The 22560-nt window shown below is 36.6% G+C and overlaps 1 protein-coding gene across 1 annotated transcript in view; it reads left to right on the plus strand.

Annotated features, from left to right (window-relative positions):
- The window catches only part of LOC106478328, a 209921-nt gene that overhangs the window by 159152 nt on the left and 28209 nt on the right, over positions 1-22560 (plus strand). Inside the window, exons 5-6 of the mRNA XM_022381933.1 lie at positions 2927-3844; positions 4131-19802. Of these exons, the coding sequence (XP_022237641.1) occupies positions 2927-3844; positions 4131-19802 (16590 nt within the window). The remainder of the gene's footprint in view (positions 1-2926; positions 3845-4130; positions 19803-22560) is intronic.

The raw sequence follows: 22560 nt of genomic DNA on the forward strand, positions 1-22560 counted from the left end.
TATATATATATATATATATATATATATATATATATTTCAAAGATTGGGAGATTGATTTATATTTCATACAGCGAATGGGAAGTAAAACTAAATGCATTTATAATATCACGTAGAGCTAACCCTAACCCAACGGACGCAATCTTGCAGACGAAAATCTTACTCCAAATTTGCGTACAATCTGCTAGGAGCGAATGTTGAAACATCTCTGAATAAAAAAAAAGAAAAAGTGTTAACCTATTATTATACGTCAACAAGTCTTTATCGATTGTTATTCAAATCAACCATAAAGCAAAATGTATCTGGTGGAGATTACCAGTGCACGTCCTAGCACACACTAATTAATTAGCAGCGGATTTCGGTTACATATACAAAGTAAAGTACCGGATACAAAATATCGACGGATAGTGTGAACGTTCTGGAAAATTTTAATTTTCTTTCTGCCAACTCTCAAAATAAATAAATAAATAGTTCCACTTACTCTTTCTGCTGTTGTTTACTCTGATATAGACAACTATCTGGAATTTTGTGAAGGTAAGGAATAAACCAGCTTGTAATATCGTGTGTAGCTGTTGTTTCAAAATTTTCATTATAATAATGAACTAATTGATGTAAAATTAGTTTTGTAGCCATTAGAACAGTGTGGGACCCGAACCCGTATTTGTAAAGCGACAAACAGAAGTGTTTAGTTTGCACAGTATAGATATACTTGTTAGATGTCATTATGATTCTAAAGTAATTCTGTAAAAAACGTCTGTGGCCCCCAGTGAGTCAACTGTAAGTTTACGGACTTAAAACTCTAAGATCCGGTGTTCGATTCCCCGTGGGAGATAGAGCCCAGATAGCATGTTGTATAGACTTGCGCAAAAACACACAAAACAAAAACTTCTGGTATAAGTGAAACATGTTAAAGCTATAGATAAAAATTCATAACAACCCGAGGGGGAAAAAAGACATAATAAGTTTGTTTAAGCCTAAATATTTAATTTCGTGTAATCTTTAATGGCTTTACTGTATACACGTTGTGATAGAATTACATGATGTTCAATATTGATATAATTTAAGTACGTAAACTCCTTGGACCGAGGTGACTGTAGAGTTATAGTTTTCATTGTTATTCCATTTTGATATAAACTTCTCTAAAGTTATGAACAATCGATTAAGTTATAAGTTTTGTTTCATACTAACAATCGAAATTCGTAAAATAAGACGTGATCGCATGGTTTGTCCTACGGTTTTGTTAGAAACTACATAATTATTAGCTAAAATTACTGTAGTTACAGAGATGCCAACGCCATATATTTTAATATTCAAAATAGAAAATAAAACATACACAAAGCAACAGTATCAGGAGAATTCTTATTGTACTGTCTTTTTATATTTTTTATTGTTTTGGATCCCGAGCCCATGGGTCTCCGTTATCACAAAATCGTGCTCCGCAGGGCCATTAGTGTGTGATGAGTGACGGTAAAATCTCTCTAGTTTATTACGGTGTTCCAGAAACGTTGCCCCCCCCCCAGTGGTATGTCTGCAGACTTACAACGCTAGAATCTGGGTTTCGATACCCGTGGTGGGCAGAGCATAGATAGCCCATTGTGTAGCTCTGTGCTTAATTACAAACGAACAGAAACGATGGGTATTAATGATTAGCTACCTTCCCTCTAGTTTATCAGTTCAAAATTATGGATGACATGCGCAGGTACACCTTGTGTGTAGCTTTGTGCGCAATTCAAACCAAACTAAACTCACTAAATTTAGGCTTATGAACCAACAACAACAACAAAGTGATCGAGAAATTATATAACATAAGATTAAATTATTAAAACGGTTTTAGAGGATATAACAATTTCCTAAAGGCTGTTAATGACGTAACACCAGATTCCTCAGCGTCACAAGACGAGGAAGCTGCTAATGAAACATAGTTGTAATTACATATCAGTGAAGTTCGCGTTTTTTTTGTTGTTATTTTTTTTTATCGGAGATTTATTCTTAATGCACGTAGTTTCTAACAAACGAACGCACAGTTCTATTAAACTTTTCTGTGCCAAGCTCAGTTTATGTAAATTTGTAGGAAACTTTTATTTTCCTTCAAATTTTGTTTTCGATAATAATAAGGGAATCGTTGTTACGTATGTAATGCTTACTGAATTCTGGAAAGTCCTCAATTTATAAATAAAAAATATCTCATTACTAAGGTCAAAGTCGTTAATACTGTTGTGTAGTGCACTTAGAAATCTAGCAAATTGCTAAGCTGTGCTTTTATAAAATTTATTTCAATTTTAGTGATTTTTGAATTGTGTCGGATATTTATTTGTTTTTCCCCTTAATGCTTAGTTTAAAGGAACTTGCGTTTCGTGTTTTCTCTATATAATATGTATTTTCAATTTAGTACTAATATACGAAGTCCCAAATAATTAGTGCTGCATATATTTTATTTATGTAAAATGGATTCACAAAAAATGGAAATCAAGCTTTGAATATTAGATCTTTAATCTCATGGTGACGTCACTTCTGTCAAATTTTGACGAGGCTCTGGCAATTTAAAATTTAGCCTTGAATAGGTATGTTCAAATGATTTTACTAAGGAAAGTCATCGTTCACATATAGCTTGAATTGATGGAGTAAAAGGATGAACTAAGTTTTATATGCTATCTTTGACTTTGTACGTTCTTAGTGCTGTTAATGGATTACACCACTAATAAAAATTTTATGTGGGGGCGATGCATATAAAATCTATATTTTTTTAAATGTATATGTAGCATTTATTTTTAGTCCTACAGGCAGGTATCCCCATCCTCCCCTTTACCCGATTTCTTCAATCCTACTTTGATTTCGTCGTTTTCTTGGAAGTTTGTTCAAAGCATTGTTGTTGCACATTGTTGTAATATTTCAAGTCAAGTACAACAAAGCTATTTTACATCAATAACAGGTGTGGCCTTCAGTGACAAGCATGTGACTAACGAAACTGGAGAACAAGCAAGTACGTCAACTGCATCCTTCACCAGTGTCTCGTCAGTCCCTAAAAAACCGCCACGGACATTTGATTATAAGACTAACTCTTTAACTCCCGAAAAAAACTCTTCAACGAGAAATTCTTCAGAATTAGGAGCAATTCCTAAAGGTGAGGTACCTGTTGCCAAATGTACAGACGATAGTCGACATTTCGTTTACCCACCCCCGACTAACATGGATAGAACTGTGTTGAAAAAAGTTTCAAGAAGGAGAAAATCTTCTTCCTCGTCGTCTGTAGAGGAAGATCAGGAAGGTAGTCGAGAGGATGTGCCAATTAGACCTAATGTACCTCGTACTTCCCCTCTGGGCGGCAAGCGAGGACCCCAAGGTTCTGTGATATCAGTTCGAGGGGACACGTCTCCGTCTCCTAGAGAGAGTAGACTTTCGGCGGAGGGAAGTCCTGTAAAACATAGATCACAGTCTACTAGCAGCGAAGATCAGGCAGCTCCTGTCCCCACTCCTAGGAAAAGGCTAAGTCCTTTACGTAAACAGCAAGCAGTCGTGGAGCCCCTAGAGACCCATGAGACTTCCTCTATCGACGTGGTTGACCCTGCAGTACCGAAACAAGATAGCAAGTTCACGTTGTTAGGTAGCACCCACGACTCTGGAGTGACTGACCTTAGCTGCCCAGTGTCTCCTCGCACTTTTTCCAGTGATCATTCCAGGCAGAGCAGTGATCTGGCTGGGGAATCTAGCATAGATCAGGGACTTCCGAGTCCATCTGCATCGAGCCTGAGTGAGTCTGAAGTTGAGAAGACCACTGGAGTAATCTTTAGAAAAGTTAATTTAAAGAAGAAAAGGTCATCAGAAGAACTAATTGAAAAATATCCAAATGGTGAGTGAACATTTTTCAATGACTATTAACTAAATTACACTGAAGACTGCTTTAACACAGTAAAGTCAACAATAAAAGTGAAACAAAATATATAAACCACAAAATGCTTATAAACGAATGTAAACAGTTGGAAAACTTGCATGCATGTAGCAGCTGAATATTATGCTTTATTTATGAGAAAATGATGTTTATGTATTCACAGTTTAATTTTCTACATCTTTCTCTTTTCTATGTTGTGTTAAATCGTATTACTATTCAGATTTTTAACATGTGTCCCCACAATTACATTTTGTGGTAAAACACTATATTATGAACTATGGAAATTTATTTTGTTGTTGTTGCAAGGCTCATATCGGGAATATTCTCATCTTTACAGCTGTAAAGGGCACACCATCACAGTTGGACTATTTAATCTCACGTACTAACCCTAATAACCATTCCAAATTAACCCTTAATATTAAGCCAATACCCTATAATTCTGGTGTTGAGCTTGTAAACTTGCAGGGAGACATAACTCCACATACTAACACCAGGGGTCGGTTAAATTGCTCATTAGATGAACTAACAACTTTACTTTCTAACTCGAATAATAATGCTAGAAGCATGCAGATCTCAGATAACCAGTTGAAATTTATGCAGAACTCTACATTTCCGGGAAATCTTAGCGATAACATTCAAAGTTCCTCGTTTTCTGAAGGGTGCATGCGGGTTCGTGTTCCCACCTCAGTTTTTGATACTTTTGGGTCTAACAGTCAGACATTTAACTGGCCAAGCATGAGGGTCATTGCTGACAACCAAACTAAACCATTCTTGACTTCTGTAGAGGTAGGGTCTTCTTCTCTGTTTCCCTTACCCAGTAACTGCCGCTCTCAGTTAACTGTTCACAGTGATGGTGTAGATCAAGAAATTGAACATCTAGCGATGGAAGAACAACAAACCATTAGAAGAGATAGTGTATCCAGCACGCCTACAGCTTCTCCGTCTCTCCAGCGTGTTAAGCAATTTGATCGAAATTCAAGACGACTACGACTCCGTATGCAGTCCCGACAAAGTCCAGAATTCGATAACAACAGGAGCACTCTCACCAAGGTACCAGCTATTTCCACCTTCTGTTGTGAGGAGCCCATTACATTGTTTAGAGCCAGAAGTGCTTCGCTGCCAACCAGACAAGGAATCAGTAGCTGGTCGGGAAGCTGGAGTCCCTGTTCAATGGAAGGCCAGATGTGGCGCCTTGAAGAGGACATGGCACTAGCTGCTGCTTTACTTGAGTCACAAAGTGAGCCTGATCTAGATGTTGACAAGATAATACCGGAAGGGGATGACTACAAGTTGGTGTTCATCAGCAGCTCTTGCTCATCTCAGAGTTCTGACCTAGACTCTGTAGCTAGCAGTTCGGACGATGAAATCGGCTGTGGACGAATCATGCGGGTCAGGTCACATATGGAAATCTCAAATGGGGCAGTATATATTGAAGATTCAGACTGGGAATTTTTTTCAGATTCTGATTATACCAAACGCATATCATCCGCTCATAGTGCAGCTGACTCTTTGTCTTCAGAGATATTTTTTTTGGACGATCTTGATCCTGCCGGAGAACAGAGTAGTCCAACCAGGATTCTTGAGGAAATTAGCTGTGAAGGTGAAAACTGCCAGAATCATAACAAAAGAGAAAGTTCTTCTGATTCTAGTTTCATAGGCAATCGAAATTTGGAAGAATTTTGTTGCAACAGCCACACGTGGCTTTCTCCCGAACCTCCCGGGGTAGAAACTGCTTCAGATTGTTCGTTTCTACAAGAATCACGAGCTATAAAGTCTCAAACTCTAGATGAAAGTGAAGTTTCCATCACTTCAGACTTTAAAGTGACTGTTAAAGTTGCAGAAATACCTCGCGATAATTCTGTTAAAGAATTTGAATCACCTTTAAACTCTGCAGTGGACCTTCTACCTTCCAGACATAACAACATTGCTCAACAACATGGCTGTTCAACTGGCGCCAAGTCAGCGTTATTTGAAACCAGTGTAATAAGTGAGCAACACCTGCCTGATGTAACCTTCTCTACCTCACCTTGTGAGTGGACCAACTCTTACGACAACACTTACGAGAACCACAGTGAGAAGGATAAGAAACCTGATCGGGCTGCTCGAGTGAAACGAAGTTTGACTTCACAGTCCGAAGAAGGGGTATACAACCGTAACAGTTCTGCGGGCAAAAGCCAAGACTCGTGGCTTTTTCCCTTACCTTCGCCCGAGTTATCACGTGATCAGCCAGCTTGTATGAGAAGTTTACGTGTACAGCGAAACCTTCAGAATATAGGCTTAACTAAGCAAATCGAAGTTATTAGAAAATTTGCGTTAAGTGATCACTACAATACAAAGGAAAATGAGGAATGGAGCTCTTCAAAAGATGAAGATGCGTTGTTATCTCTTCAACCAAGAGATTGTGTGACAGATGAGGTACAGGATATTTCTTTGCTTTCAATTCATGAAGAAACTATTTCAAACGAGAGCACAGTGATGGAACAACTTGCTTCTGCGCGGGAACAACTAATTTTACATAGTGTTTTGGCTTGTGATGAGAACAAAAATATGCTGCAAACAGATTATAATGTACAGTTTACCCAACAAAACAGTGCCAGTGAACTTACAGGATCACAAAAGTGTAATGAAAAAGTGTCTTTTTCTCAAGATAGTTTTACCTGTAAACCCATATTACATTCTGGTAAAGTATTATCTTCTGAAATAGATCTTCATGGGTACAATAAAAATGGAAAGGAAGTAAATGGTAATGCGGCAATGAATCTCACTAAAGACGATTATCATAACGAGCAAGTAAATGACGTTATTGAAGAAGGCATACAGAAACAAATCCTGCCACTCAGTGCCACCAATGAACTATCACAAGAACAGGTTAGTTATAAAAATTTACACTCTCAAGAAATTGTAAAAAGTATAAACACACAACAAGAAGCTAATCTCTGTCATAAAGAACACGTGTCAGCTGATGGAATGAATCAATACTGGATTGAGAATGGCAAGCTACCTCCTTCAGAGAAGCACAGCTGTGAATTTTGTTATAATCCGTTGCTTCCTAAACAAAGTGGCACTACTGTGCACACTGTGGATAAACAGGTTTGTGGTGATGTTTTATGTTGTCATTCTAATGTATCTAATGAGACAAAAAGTGTACACCAACTTGATTATATGTCATTTCATCCAAAAGTATCAAACAAGGAAAATACACAGAAACAAAAGTTCGATGAACATATGCTTTTTCCACAGATAAATGCCATCATTTCATGTAACACTGAATGTCAAAGTAATGTCTGTAATGAAAGTTTTAAAGACATAATGACTGATGCTGAGTTTAACAATACCAATAAAGTAAGTAGAAGACTAGAAAACCATCAGTTGATTGAAAATACTCTACAAAATAGAGAGATTTTTCAAGAAAGTGGGCTTAGAGGGCAAAAAATGGGCCAGCAGATTAATAAATTATCCTCTCAAGAAAGTGATACATTTAGAGATGTGTATGACAATCAAGTTAAAAGCATGTCACTTATGGAAAAACTTGTCCCAAGTGAACCTGAAGTGGACACACAACTTTGCCAGAAGGAAAGTGCTCATCACAAATGTATAGATGGTCAACAGGCTTATGATAACGTTTTATTTGTTCAAGATCATGTAACTAGTGACAGTATAAGAGAGCATCAAGTAGGTAATGTAGCATGCAATAATAAAAGTGATGCTAATGAAGCAAACTTAGGGCCACAGTTTAATTCCAAATATAATAAATGTGAGGACCTTTGTGTGTCAGAAAAGGAGAGTAACAATAATCCAGAGAACAAAGAAATAAAAAGTTCTCACTTGTATGAAGAAGATACACAGAGTAAAAATGGGGAAGATACAGTAGTGTTTCAGGAAAGTGCAATCAGTGAAAGTACGAACACCCGTTCATTTCACAATGAGTTTATGCTTTCAAAGAGTAGTCACAGAGATAGAGAAGAAAAGCAACAGGTCAATCTTAATCAAAGTGGAGCAGATGAAGATCAGCTATATGAAAGCCATGACTTGCTTACTTTGCAAAATATCTCTAATGAAAACAAATGCAACTTAGAGGCATTACCTGAACCAGACAATGATAGTGGAGTATTGCCAGGATCAAATACAGAATTCAATCAATCATTAGTCCTTGATTTAAAGTTTGGCCACAAAACACCTTTACTCTCAACTATGGATGATGTAGGCATAACCTCCTTATTTCCTGGTTCAGTGAGTAATAAAGAAACACCAATGATAGATAATTGTGGAGAATCAGACAAATTACCAGTATTACCTTTCCTGGATAATACTGAGAAAGTTCCGAGTTCTTGTGATACAAATATAAACCTGAAAATGCCTGAATTAGAAAATAGTAACGAAACACCAGAACCAGCTGATACAAAAGACAGCAATAAAACATGCAAATTATCTGAATGGGAAAGTATTAAGGAAACTCTGTCACCTACTGTATTGAAGGATACAGAATTGATACCAACCTTACCTGTATCAGGCACTGATAAAACATCACTACTATCTGTTAATATAAACTGCCCAGAAAATATTTTAACATCACCATATTCAGAAAATATTAATGAAGCATCAAAATTACCCAATTCAGGAGACACTGAAAAAACACCAATGAAAGAAATTGTAGCTTTACCCAGTTCTGAACTTATTACAGAAGCAGAAGCTCATTCAGATTCAGAAGGTGCTAACCATGTGTTTTTATTACCCGAATCAGATAATATTACAGGAAAACCATTTACACATGATTCAGAAAACATTAAAGAAATGCAAATAATGCTTGATTCAAAAGATACAAAGGAAGTGTTAACATTACCTGATGTAGAAGATGTCGGAGAAGTACAACCAGTACCTGATACTAAGGAAACATTAACATTAGATGAAACAAAAGATACTACTGAAGAATCAACATTACCCAATTTAGAAGGTATTGAAGATACTAAAGAAGTAGCAAGCATACATGGTTCTGAAAATTTTAACAAAGTCCCAGCATTGCCTGATACAGAAGAGACCAAAGAAGCAACAGTTATAATTGAATCAGGTGATAATAAAAAATCCCTAATGTTAACTGATAAAGAAGGTATTAAGGCACCAATATTACTTGATATAGAAGATACCAAAGAAGCAACAACCATAGATGATCCAGATGCTAATGAGAAACCACAAAAGTTACTTGATCAAGAAGTTACTAAAGATGTAAAATTACCTGATTCAAAAGGTTCTCAAGAAGCAAAAAGTATAGATGATGCAGATAATACTGGCAAATCATTAATATTATCAGATCAAGAAGTTATTAAAGTACCAACATCACCTGATCAGAAGGTTACTAATAAAGCAGCAGCTATACATGATTCAGATAATGCTGACAAATCACTAATATTACCTGATCAAGAAGTTACTAAAGAAGTACCAACATCACCTGATCAGGAAGTTATTAAAGAAGCACCAACATTACCTGATCAAGAGGTAACTGAAAAAGCAAAATTACCTGATTCAGAAGACTTGAAAGAAGCAACAACTGTAGCTTATCTAGATAATACTGACAAATTGCCAATACTACCTGGTGAGGAACAAACTAAAGAAGCAACATTACCTGATTCAGAAGGTTCTAAAGAAGCAACAGCTAAAGATGACCTAGATAATTATGAAAAATCACTAATATTACCTGATCAAGAAGAAAAAATATCCAATTCAAAAGGTTCTAAAGAAGCTGATACAGAAGAGACCAAAGAAGTAATAGCTATAGTAGTTTTAGATTATAGTGAAAAATCACTAATATTATATAATCAAGAAGAAACTAAAGAAGCACTAACATTACCTGATCAAGAAGAAACTAAAGAAGCACTAACATTACCTGATCAAGAAGACACTGAAGAAGTACCAACAGTACCTGACACAGCAGATAACAAAGAAGCAAAAGCTATAGATGATCAAGAAGAAACTAAAGAAGCACTGACATTACCTGATCAAGAAGATACTGAAGAAGTACTAACAGTTCCTGACACAAAAGATAACAAAGAAGCAAAAGCTATAGATGATCAAGAAGAAACTAAAGAAGCACTGACATTACCTGATCAAGAAGATACTGAAGAAGTACCAACAGTTCCTGACACAAAAGATAACAAAAAAGCAAAAGCTATAGATGATCAAGAAAAAACTAAAGAAGCAGCATTACTCAATTCAGAATGTTTTGAAGAATCAACAGCTATAGATGATCCAGATAATACTGACAAATCACTAATATTGCCTGATCAAGAAGGTACTAAAGAAGCAACAACTATAGGTGATCCAGATAATACTGTCAAATCACCAACATTACCTAATCAAGAAGAAATTGAAGAAGTACAAACATTGCCTGATCAGGAAGTTACTAAAGAAGCAACAATAGATGATCCAGATCATACTAATGAATTGCCAATAATACCTGATCAAGAAGAAATTGAAGAAGTAACGATAACCAATTCAGAAGGTTCTGAAGAAACAACAACTATAGGTGATCCAGGTAATGCTGACCAATCACTAATATTACCTAATCAAAAAGAAACTAACAAAGCACTAACATTATCTGATCAAGAAGAAACTAAAGAAGCAAGAGCTATAGGTGATCAAAATCATGCCGACAACTCATTAATATTACATGATGAAAAAGAAACTAAAGGAGCACCAAAATTATCTGATCATGAAGTTACTAAAGAAGCAACAACTATAGATGATCCAAAATCACTAATATTACCTGATCAAGAAGAAACTAAAGAAGCAACAGCTGTAGGTGATCCAGGTAATGCTGACCAATCACTAATATTACCTAATCAAAAAGAAACTAACAAAGCACTAACATTATCTGTTCAAGAAGAAACTAAAGAAGCAACAGCTATAGGTGATCAAGATCATGCTGAAAAATTATCAATATTACCTGAGGAGGAAGAAATTAAAGGAACACTAGCATTATCTGATCATGAAGTTACTAAAGAAGCAACAACTATAGATGATCCAAAATCACTAATATTACCTGATCAAGAAGAAACTAAAGGAACACCAGCATTATCTAATCATGAAGTTACTAAAGAAGCAACAACTATAGATGATCCAAAATCACTAATATTACCTGATCAAGAAGAAACTAAAGAAGCAACAGCTGTAGGTGATCCAGATCATGCTGACAAATCATTAATATTACCTAATGAAGAAGAAATTAAAGGAACACTAGCATTATCTGATCATGAAGTTACTAAAGAAGCAACAACTATAGATGATCCAAAATCACTAATATTACCTGATCAAGATAAAACTAAACAAGCAACAGGTATAGGTGATCCAGATCATGCTGATAAATCATTAATATTACCTGAGGAGGAAGAAACTAAAGGAACACCAGCATTATCTGATCATGAAGTTACTAAAGAAGCAACAATGAAAAGTGATCCCAAATCACTAATATTACCTGATCAAGAAGAAACTAAAGAAGCAACAGCTATAGATGATCTAGATCATGCTGACAAATCATTAATATTACCTAATGAAGAAGCTAAAGGAACACTAACATTATCTGATCATGAAGTTACTAAAGAAGCAACAAGTATATCTGTTACAGAAAATACTAAAGAAGCAACAAGTATATCTGTTACAGAAAATACTAAAGAAACATCAACAGTACATGATTTAAAATATATTAAAGAATTGCTAACTATACAGGATTCAGAAGACATTAAAGAAGTACCAATATTACTTAATCCAAAAAATACCAAAAGAACACCAGGATTACCTGATTCAGAAGATACTTCAGAAGCACAAACATTACATGATGAAGATGATACCAACAAAATGCTTACATTACCTGATTTAGATGGAATCGGAAAGGGACAAAAATTGCATAATTCAGAAGATAGTAAAGAAGAATTAATGTTGCATGAATCAGAAAATGCTAAAGAAACTTCAAGTATACCAAATTTAGAAGGTATTACAGAAGTACAAAAATTATGTTATTCACAAGATTTGAAGGAAATGCCAGCAGTGCCTAATTTGCAAGATATTAAAGATGTTACAAAAGTACCTGATTCAGAAGATACTAAAGAGAGGCAAGCTATACTTGATTCAGAGGGTACTCAAAAAACATCAATTGTAACTGAGTCAGGTGACACTAAAGAAATGCCAGGTATATGTAATTCAGAGAATATCAAAGATGTATCAAATATAAATAAAGAAGATACTAGCAAAACATCAATAGTATCTTATTCAGGATATGATAATAAAGATACAGAAGACTGTAAAACAGTGTTAACTGTACCTGTTTCAGAAGATAGTAAAGAGGCATTTACTACACTTGATTCAGAAGATTCTAATAAAAAACACATAATAACTAGTTTAGAAGATAGTGAAGAAGCACTAACAGCAGCTCATTCAGAAGATACCAAAGAAACAACAATCATAAATGATTCAGAAAATTCTAAAAAGGAATTAACTTTACTTGTTTCAGAAGGCACTAAAGAGGAACCAGCACCACCTGATTTAGAAGATTCTAGTAAAAAACAAACAATAATTAGTTTAAAAGATAATACAAAATCACCAACAGTAACAGACTCAGAAGATAGTAAGAAAACAAAAGCACAGTTTGATATGGCTAAAGAAGCATCAGCATTACCTGATTCAGATGGCACTAAGGAAGAATCAACATTAGGTAATACAGATGATTCTAAAGAAACACCAGTATCATCTGACTTAGGAAGCTGTAAAGAGTCAGTAGCATTACTTAATTCAAAAGACTTAAAAGAAACTTTGTCTTATTCAGGAGGTTCTTATGAGCAACCTACATTATATGGTTCAGAAGATTCTAAGGAACCAGCAATACTACCTGTGTCAGAAGATTCTAGAGAGAAGACAACATTGCCCGATTCAAAAGGTTTTGAGGAACCACTAACATCATTTGTTTCAGAAGGTTCTGGAGAGACATCAACATTGCACGGCTCAGAAAGTTATAAAGAAATGTCAGCATTACCCATTTCGGAAGATTCTAAAGAAAGATCATCATTGCCTGATTCAGAAGGTTCTAATGAACCACCAACATCACTCATTTCAGAAGATTCTAAAGAGACATCAACACTGCCTGATTCAGAAGGTTCTAAAGAGACATCAACACTGCCTGATTCAGAAGGTTCTAAAGAGACATCAACACTGCCTGATTCAGAAGGTTCTAAAGAGACATCAACACTGCCTGATTTAGAAGATTCTAAAGAGACATTAACACTGCCTAATTTAGAAAATTCTAAAGAGACATCAACACTGCCTGACTTAGAAGGTTCTAAGGAGTCATCAACATTGCTTGATTCAGAAGAAAACAAGAAAAAATCAACATATGATTTAAAAGGTACTAAAGAATCACTAACAATACCTGTTTCAGAAGGTAATAACACAAAATCAACATTGCCTGATTCAGAAGATACTAAAGACCTACTAGCTTTACATGCTGATGTATTATTTGATTCAGAAGATACTAAAGACCTACTAGCTTTACATGCTGATGTATTATTTGATTCAGAAGATGCTAAAGATAAATCAAAGTTGGCTGATTTAAAAACCTATAAAGAACCATCATTGTTTCTTGATTCACTAAGTAACATAAAGGCATCATCACTGACTAATTCAGAAGATATCAAAGAAGTGCCAACAGTATCTGCTTTAAAGAATACTAAGGAATCACCAACATTACCTGTTTCAGAAGGGACTAAAGAAATGTCAAAATTACCTAATACAGAAGATTCTAAGGAAGCGTCAACGTTACCAGATTCAAGATTTTGTAAAGAAGTATCAGTTTTACGTAGCTCAAAAGATAATGTACAAGCTCAAATTATACACGAGTCGGATGAGTTTACAGAAGAACCAGAAATACCATCATTAGTAAATCCAGAAAACACTAGGAAACCATCAGCATTATTCAATTCAGAACTTCGTGCGAAAATGTTGAAACTATTTAATTCAGAAGATATAAAAGAATTAATAAAACTTCAAGAACAACCAACGGCGCCTAATTCAGAAAATATCGAGGACCCGCTAAATTTGTCAGGTGGCGAATCATCTGCAGATTATACAGACAAAGCGTCAATACTTCTTAGGTCAAAAAATGATGACGACAAGTCAGCAGTACTTGAATTAAAGAATGAAAAAGAAAGTGATAAAAGAGTAGAATTTAATGAATCATTTCGTGATAAAGTTATGGAAAACGATGAGGAAATAAATATATCGTTTAGTGACAAGGAGAAAGCATCAGTATTGTTAAATGTATGTAATAAAGACATGTTAAAAGCTTCAGATTCAGACATGACAGAAGAGACAGCAAATTCCCGTGAATTGAAGAACGATAAATATATCCCAGTGCAGCTAAATTTCGAAGTAAAAGAGGATGAATTTAATGTGGGAGAAATGTCGACCCCATTTTTTGTAAGAGGAAATGAGGGAACATTGTTATTCTATACTTCAGAATTATTAGCACCATCTTGTTCAGAAGAAAATCTGAAAGCACTGGCGTTATTAAATATAAATGACGGGAAACAAATTTTAAGCAACTCAGGAGAAAATGAAAAGACAACCCAGTTAGTTGATTCAGATGCGTGGGAGGAAACATATTACCGTCATATGCGTTCAGAAAAAACTGGAAAAACATCGATATTACTTAGAACAGAAAATCCTGAGCAAAGGTTGAACTTATCTAGTTCAGTTAATACTAAATCCAGTCGTTACATGTCAGAAAGCAAGCAATGTTCTGATAAAGTATCTCCCAACCAATGCAATTGTTTCACTGGCAAAGGAGGCCATGATTTAATAGGCAACTTGCCAAGCACCACCTGCCGTGCTGTAGCAGATGACCAAGTTTGTAAGAAGTGCACACAGTCAAATGGGGAGCGTATACCACCTGACAAACACAACGAGAGGGAAAGTTGCAGTAGAGAGCTGCAGGCTGGGAATCCCCGAACCGCAGCTCCACCACTAGACCAGAACAATGATGTCAGCCGGGTCCGTGACCACGTACAGGCCGGAAGCAGCCCATGCGGGGGTTACTCACAGCCGGTTGGGCCACGGGAACTACACTTGAGCGCCGTTCTAGTCGCCAGCGAACACGCCTCAACAGAAACAAAGACCACTGTATATGATAGCAGCCGTGCAGAGCTGGCAGGTGAAACTCACGTTCATCGTGTTGTACAGGTAGAACGTCCGTCGAACCTGTTAGAACGTTTTCCTAGTGGCGAAGAACCCGACAAAGCTGAGTCTGACACGGATTCTCAAGACACTGTGATTGACGGAGAGAGTTACAGACGTATAAGGAGTTTGGCTGTTACGGAAAAACTCCTTTGTGCTAACCAAGAGTTAAGCGTAGGTGTTGGTAGTGGGTGTGTTCTACTAGCTAGTGAGGCAAGAAAGGAGGCAACACCCGGACAAACCACTTTGGCAGTTTCGTCTGAGAGGTCAGCAGAAACTTTTCCTCCTGAAACTGACGGCTTGAATTTGATTTCTAGAGACGATGCCATATGTGACGCTTTGTCGACAACATTGCAATTCTCTGCGCCACAGGACAGTCGTTCTGTAGGGAACGACAACTCCGAGTATGAACTGGTTGATTATTGGCCCAGTAAAGGATGTATACCTTCCACATGTAAAGCAACAGCTTTAGTTAGCCACTGTGAAAATAAACCAGGTCACTCGACTACAGATTCCATGGGGCCTTCAAAGTTGGAGAAACCTATTGTATTTGCTGTAACCGAGAAGGAAGCTGGCGCATTTACAGAAGACACTTGTGTACAGGAAGAGAAAACCGACGACAATATCACACAGATTAATGAAAATACGCATGCAGAATCCGAATTTGGAAATAATGAACAGAAATGTGAATTTAAAAACCTAAGCTTTATGGTGATTGCTGAAGAATTAGACGAATCGGAAAACTTTGAGGATGATAAAGCAAAAGTTGAGGAATTTTCTTCTTCTGATGAAGACTGTGTGGAAAACAGAGAATCTCCCAGTGAAGATGACAGTTTAAGTGACTCGTCAGATGAAGCTTCCTATTCAGCTCCAGTTATGGGATATCTGACACCAATGTATGGAAACCCTTTAGCATATTCACTGCACACTATCATGGAAGAAAGTTGTGAGGAGAGTGAAAGAGGGTCACAAACTAACACCCCAACCATCAGTTCCACAGATTCACAGCTGGATAAATATTTCAATTTAGCAATTGCTCGTGGGGTTGTTGAAGATAAGAGAGCTTATGAGGAAATTAGCGAGGGAAGTTCTGAAATCAGTGATTCTTTATCTGAAACATCAGGATCTATATACAGTGAAGTAGCCGAGGAAAATTTGGACGATGATGATGCTGCTGTCCTGGCATCTTCTCGTTTGGAGAAATACTTTACCTCAGGGTTACTTGGGTCTGATAATCTTACTTATCCAGAAAACACTGGGTTTAGTGATATAAATGATAGCATTAACAACGATGACAAAGATTTAACTACTTATAAAAGCTATTTATTAACCACAAGCTCAATAGAAGAACTCGTAATTAAAGGATGCACCAGTTTATCTTGCATTTCAAAAGTAGAGGAGAATGCTTTTGACAAAGATGATAATACATTTGACACAATTAAGAGAAAAAAAGACAAAGATAGTTGTGATACTAACAACATTTATGAAAATAAAACAGAAGAAGAAGGATACATTACAATAGAAAATAGAACAAAGACAACAACTTTAGAAACTGATCTGGATAAACTATCCATTTTGAAATATTCCAGGCTTAACACAGTTACAACGAGCAGTTATAGAAATGATACAAATTGCAACTCAGAAAGTGATCAATCATGTACCAGACAGACAGAATGGAACTTGAAAATTCCTTTATATGATGACCATGTGCAAACACCGTTAGCACATAATAATAATTTGTTTACAGACCAAGTTGAAATAATTAATGACCAGGAAAATGAATCCTTAGAAGGGTTGCTATTACAACAGGAAATTCATTTGAAGCACGATAGTACAGAATTTCAATCAATTCACAGAGATATCGCACCAATTGCATCACCATCTGATTCTTTGGGGACAAAAGAAAATACCTGCCAAATCATCGAAGATGAACAAACCAGTGCATTTCCATTAAATATTGATTATAAAAAGATTGTTGAGGTTGACACCAAAAAGTGTAATGAATCTTGTGATTATAAAAAACAAGTGTGTGGCTTAGAAAGAGATGATAATGAAAAGAAACAAGAATATACTGATTCCTGTGATCAAATTTATGAAAAGGAAAATAAAACGGCTCATAAACAAGACAAGTTTGTGAATATTGTTGACCATGAACATACTTTAGAAAATCAGAATAACGAACATAATGGATGTGTAGTTCACCAAGAAAGCAAATTCTTTACGAAAACTTCAAAAATAGATGATAATAGCTGTGATATAATAAATAATAATGAGAAGAAGAATATGGATGATTCTCTTGAAACAAAAGAGACAGATGTTCCTTATCCAGTTAAACAAAATCAACAGGGACTAGGAGAACACAGTCAGTTTGCTGAAATGTCCACAGCAGGTAGTTACATCCCCGAAGAATATTCAGATGAAGAGGCATCTTACATCATGAACAGACTTATGGCACATCTCTCAGAAAGTGGTTCTGAAACATCTACTATGCAGGAGTGTGAAGAAGGGGGTGTACGACCTCCATGGAAGTCGCTTCTAGAGTCGCAAATAGCAAGGCTTATGCAGACTGTGTCACCCACTGCTCTTTCAGAGGATCTCAGTAGCAGCTGCAGTAGCACTTTGGAAAGTAACAATAGTGACTATGGTAGTGACACCCTTGAATCTGGAGAATACACATCAACTGATGACGAAGAAGTTGGAAATTTCTCCATAGGTGCTGGCACTGAGTTTAACATCAAGACACTGCGGGCTTCTCTCCGACGAAGCAGTCAAACATCTGCCAGTGGTGATAGCTCGGATTCTACAATATCTGAGGAAACAATGTATATTTGCAAGCAGCTAATGAGCTCTCTGAAGCAGTTAGCAGAACCAAGTGTTCAGCTATCAGCTATGACTCCTAGGCCAACACCAGAAGGAAGTGATGACTTTACTCGAGCGAGAGACTACATTAAAGACCAAATTGTAGCCTTAATGCATTCTGTCACTACCAGTCAAAACAATTCCCCAGCGAGGGAACGGCATAATACTCCAGCCAGTTTTCAGATCGACCACCCTTCAACCTGTATGCCGTGTATCAATGACATTCAAGAAAGTCCAGAGCTAGAAATTCCAAAACCTTCTGTTTGTCGCAGTAATTCTATTAAAAGTAAAGCTCCATCTGAATCTGGTTCTGAAGCAACAATGTCTGCTAGTATTAGTATTCCGAGCTATGATGACTCTGATCGAACCCCAACAGAATCTGAGATATCACATGAAATGGACGAATTATTTGCTTTGTTAGATGCTACTAGTGGTGCTTTTGGAGAGCCAATGGCTGGTTCACGATTATCTGCTTACGACTCGGAACTGACCTTGGTGGACGATTCTATGGACGTCTTAAGTACCCCAGAGTGCACCTTAGTGTCACCTAACGAGGAACGAATTTTTGATTATCCTGAACATGATATAGATGGAAAACCTTCAGATCACAATCTTGATGGTAAAACTGTTGCAGATAGCCAAATTACTGACAATTTTAGTGGTATCTCAAATCTTCCAGGTTCTCAGATGGAAGGCCTTTCATCAGGAAAAGTACTTTCACGCGAGAAATCACGGATCTGGCCTCATAGCAGCAACGAAGAATTAAATGACATAGCAGAAGAAGAAGACGAAGGAAGGATAGGAAGTGAAGGAATTTTTTCGAGATACAGGTATAGAAAACATCATGCTAAAAAGGGCGAAGTTCTTCGCAGTGCCAGCCCTGGATATCATGGTAAAGAAGTGTTAAATTGGAAACCTTCAGTAATTGACAATTCATCATTAATTCATGGAAAAATGTTTGCCTCTAGTCCCTCAGGAATTCATTATGTAACGGATCTTCATAGCTTAGACTCCCCTGGATCCAGCATGACAAGTTATCTATCTCAGTCACATCAAGATCTCACAGGCTGTAGTCACGCATTTCCTACCCTACAGAAGTCAACGAGTGGAGAAAACATTTTAAAAAACTCTCGAAGCCGAGAAAAATTGGCAGCATACAGAAAAGAAAGAGCAGACCGTCGTTCTTCTCTTCATTTATGGCTAGAACAATCAACTGCATTAGCAGAAGAGCAGAAAAAAAATCGAGACAATGAACTTGATGATGCAAATGACGAAGGAGCAGTTCACGATCCAGAGGACGACAGTCGTGGCTCCACACCCTGCCCCAAAGCCATTAATTCTACTGAAAAATCTTGCAGTGAGAATAACCTCTTATTAGCAAACTATCAAAATACCGGTAAAACTGTTGTAAAAGTTTTTGGCACAAAGTCTACTGGTAATATTGCAGATTTAGAGATTGCTTCCAATAAAAATACTTTCCGAGATACTGGTTATTATTCCTTCAAGTCGTCTGAAGAAAGTGTTCGTAGTTTGGACGATTCCACTGCTAGCCGCACCTCATCCACCTCTCTTCTTCATCAGAAATCACTCACATCTTCAGAAACCATACCAGAAGTCGAAGAAGAACCAGCTAAGCCTAGCGCTTCAGGAAATCCAAGAAATATCTCTCTTAGTTCTGGAAATATACCTGACAGCGTGGCCAACGTCGCTCCTGCCAAATCAAGCACACTGCCAAGTGGTGTGAGGTCCAGAATATTCAGCCAGCCGTCTACAAGCCAAAGAACCAGACAGTTCACGTCTTCTTTCTTCTCTACGTCTGGAGTTCTTCGCAAACTCACAGCTCTCAGAGGTACAATATTTATTTATTTTAACTACTACCACTGAATTATGCACACACACTGAAAATTGTGCTTACATTTTGGAGGGAAGATGTATCATGTTATAGGTTTGAATTAGCCATATATGCTGTTGATGTGGTTGAAAATAGTCAAGATTTGATCTAATTCATTGAGTATGGCCCAGTCAAACGTGTAATGAGAGTTCCTGATTGAATACAGTAGTTAATTGGGAGTTGTGCTAGTGAACTCCGTGTTAGACAAATTACGAACTTTCAAGTTATTTTAACTATTGTGGCTGTTTCAAAAAATAGAGTTCAAAACCAATTGATGCATTGTCTTAAAAAAAAAAAGAAAAACTTTCGAAAGAGTTTTAAACAGTTATTTCGCACTTACATTCAAATGTTTATTACGGCTATTTTTTCACGTGTTTTTATTAGGTCATAATGTTCCTTTGCCCCAAACGATAATTGTCTCCTAACTATGTTATGCACGAGCTTTGGAAACAGTGTTACTAAAACCCCCTTCCTACCCCCATTTCGGTGGATAAAACACAGTTAATCCATTGTGTAGCTTTGCGATAAAACAACAGTAACAATATTTTCCCCCTGGGGTACTCAAGTAATGCAAGCTTTTTGTTTTCAGAAATACATACCCCAAAGAAACTTTTCTCTCCAATAGACAGTGAAAATGTTGAACCCAAATCTATCCCATGTTCTCCCTTTCCCCATTTTTTCTTCTTCTTTTTTTTAGTTTCCTTAAAGGCATATACTTGTTAAAAGTATTAACTGTTTCAGTGTACTTTTCCGTTCAGTTATATTTACGTGTATCGTAAGTCTGATATATTTTGAAGCACTGCTTTGAGGCCTGGTTTAGTGTGTTAATTATTTACATTGCTTTAAACTATGATATTGAAATATTGTATAATATTATTTGTATGTTTTAAGAATTTCCGTCAGTCATGTTAAGAAAGAACAAAAAAGCGTTGCATATGTGGATGAGATGTGTTATGGGGTAATACCTTTCCATACTTCTTCTTGAACACCGAACATGCTCGCCCTTTCAGCCGTGGGGGCGTTATAATGTGACGGTCAATCCCACTATTCGTTGGTAAAAGAATAGCCCAAGAGTTGGCGGTGGGTGGTGATGACTAGCTGCCTTCCCTCTAATCTTACACTACTAAATTAGGGACGGCTAGCGCATATAGCCCTCGTGTAGCTTTGCGCGAAATTCAAAACAAACAAACAAACAAAACTTCTTAAACATCTTAATTTTGGCAGAGTTCTTTAGATTCGATGGTACAGTTACCTTATTTTAAATATATATATATTTGTGTGTGTGTGTGCTTGTGTATAATCCTGCGTTTTAGTAAGCAATTTAGCAGAGTTACATAATAGGCTATCTGAGCTCTGCCTGTCACGGTAATAGAATTCCAGATTTTAGCGTCGTAAGTTCTGAAAGTTACCTCTGACTCATCGGGGGGGGGGATATCTTCTTTCATATTTCGCTCCATTAAACATGTTGGAACTCGTAGCATGAAAACATTAAAACAGCGAGAGACACCACTCTTTCTGGCATGGAAACTTGTTTCTTCACACTGTTACAATAAATGCCACACTTGATAAACAGGCTATGTATACCCGTGGTGGTTGGGTAATTTGAATAATTTAACTGGTAGTAACTTAGGGGTTAACTATAGACTTAGTTGGTAAAAGCGCTTCCTCTTCGTTGGACACGGGTTCGAACCCAAAAATGTGCAAGTGTGCCATGCTAAACCAGGACTTGTACAGTAACACTAGTTTAATGGGCACATCGTCTAATACTGTACTTAAACTATTCCTATGTGCTTCACGTGTGATTCGAAGTTTTAATGGACCTTTCTTCATGTTATTTTTATGTCTTGTAAGCTAAATGTAAAGAAGATTCCCCCGGAGTAACTTTGAGAACTTATGACGCTAAAATCTGGGATTTGATTCCCCGTGACGAACTGAGCTCAGATATGTAACTTTGCACTAGAAAAATATTCATTTATCGCAAAATAATGCTTATCTTTACGTGCAAAGCAGGTATATAAGTAGATGTTGTTACTATCTGTAGGTTTTTTGTTTTTTTTATGGCAAGATGACATTTGCTGCAAAATGTTTTTCCACATTCCAGAGATCTTTGAATAATTAAAATCAAACCCCAAAAAATTAGTCTAGGAGACCCGGGATATTACAATGGATCAACTATACAAGTAATAAGCCTTCACTATCGATTTAAAAAAAAAAGGATGTCTAAAATCGCCCTATTTATTCACGATTCACAAAGATACAAAGTGTCGTCGATAATTCTGCGATTACATAGGAATTTTTGACAGAAAAAGCGATACTTAATCACCTCCTATAACCATTGTGTGTGGAATGGAAACAAGTAAAACTTTGAGCATGTAACATAACTATTAGCACTATGCGAGGATTGGAAACATACAAGACATTAGTATGCTAAAATTATAGCCAATGCGTAGAGATAGGAAACAGGTAAAATGTTTTAGCATGAAACATAACTATAACCACTGTGTGGCGGATTGAAAAAATATACATGTAATATATTATTGTCACTTTATGGGGATTGGAAATCTAAGACATTAGTATGCAGCATAACTATAACCTGTGTGGGGATTAAAAACTACACAAGTAACATAATAGTGTCTCTGTATGGGGATTAGAAAAAAGTGAAACATGAGTATGCAGCAAAAAGGCATAAACATTGTGTAAGGATTGGAAAACTAAA

Source organism: Limulus polyphemus, unplaced genomic scaffold, assembly GCF_000517525.1.
Source record: "Limulus polyphemus unplaced genomic scaffold, Limulus_polyphemus-2.1.2 Scaffold200, whole genome shotgun sequence".
Classification (NCBI taxonomy): domain Eukaryota; kingdom Metazoa; phylum Arthropoda; class Merostomata; order Xiphosura; family Limulidae; genus Limulus; species Limulus polyphemus.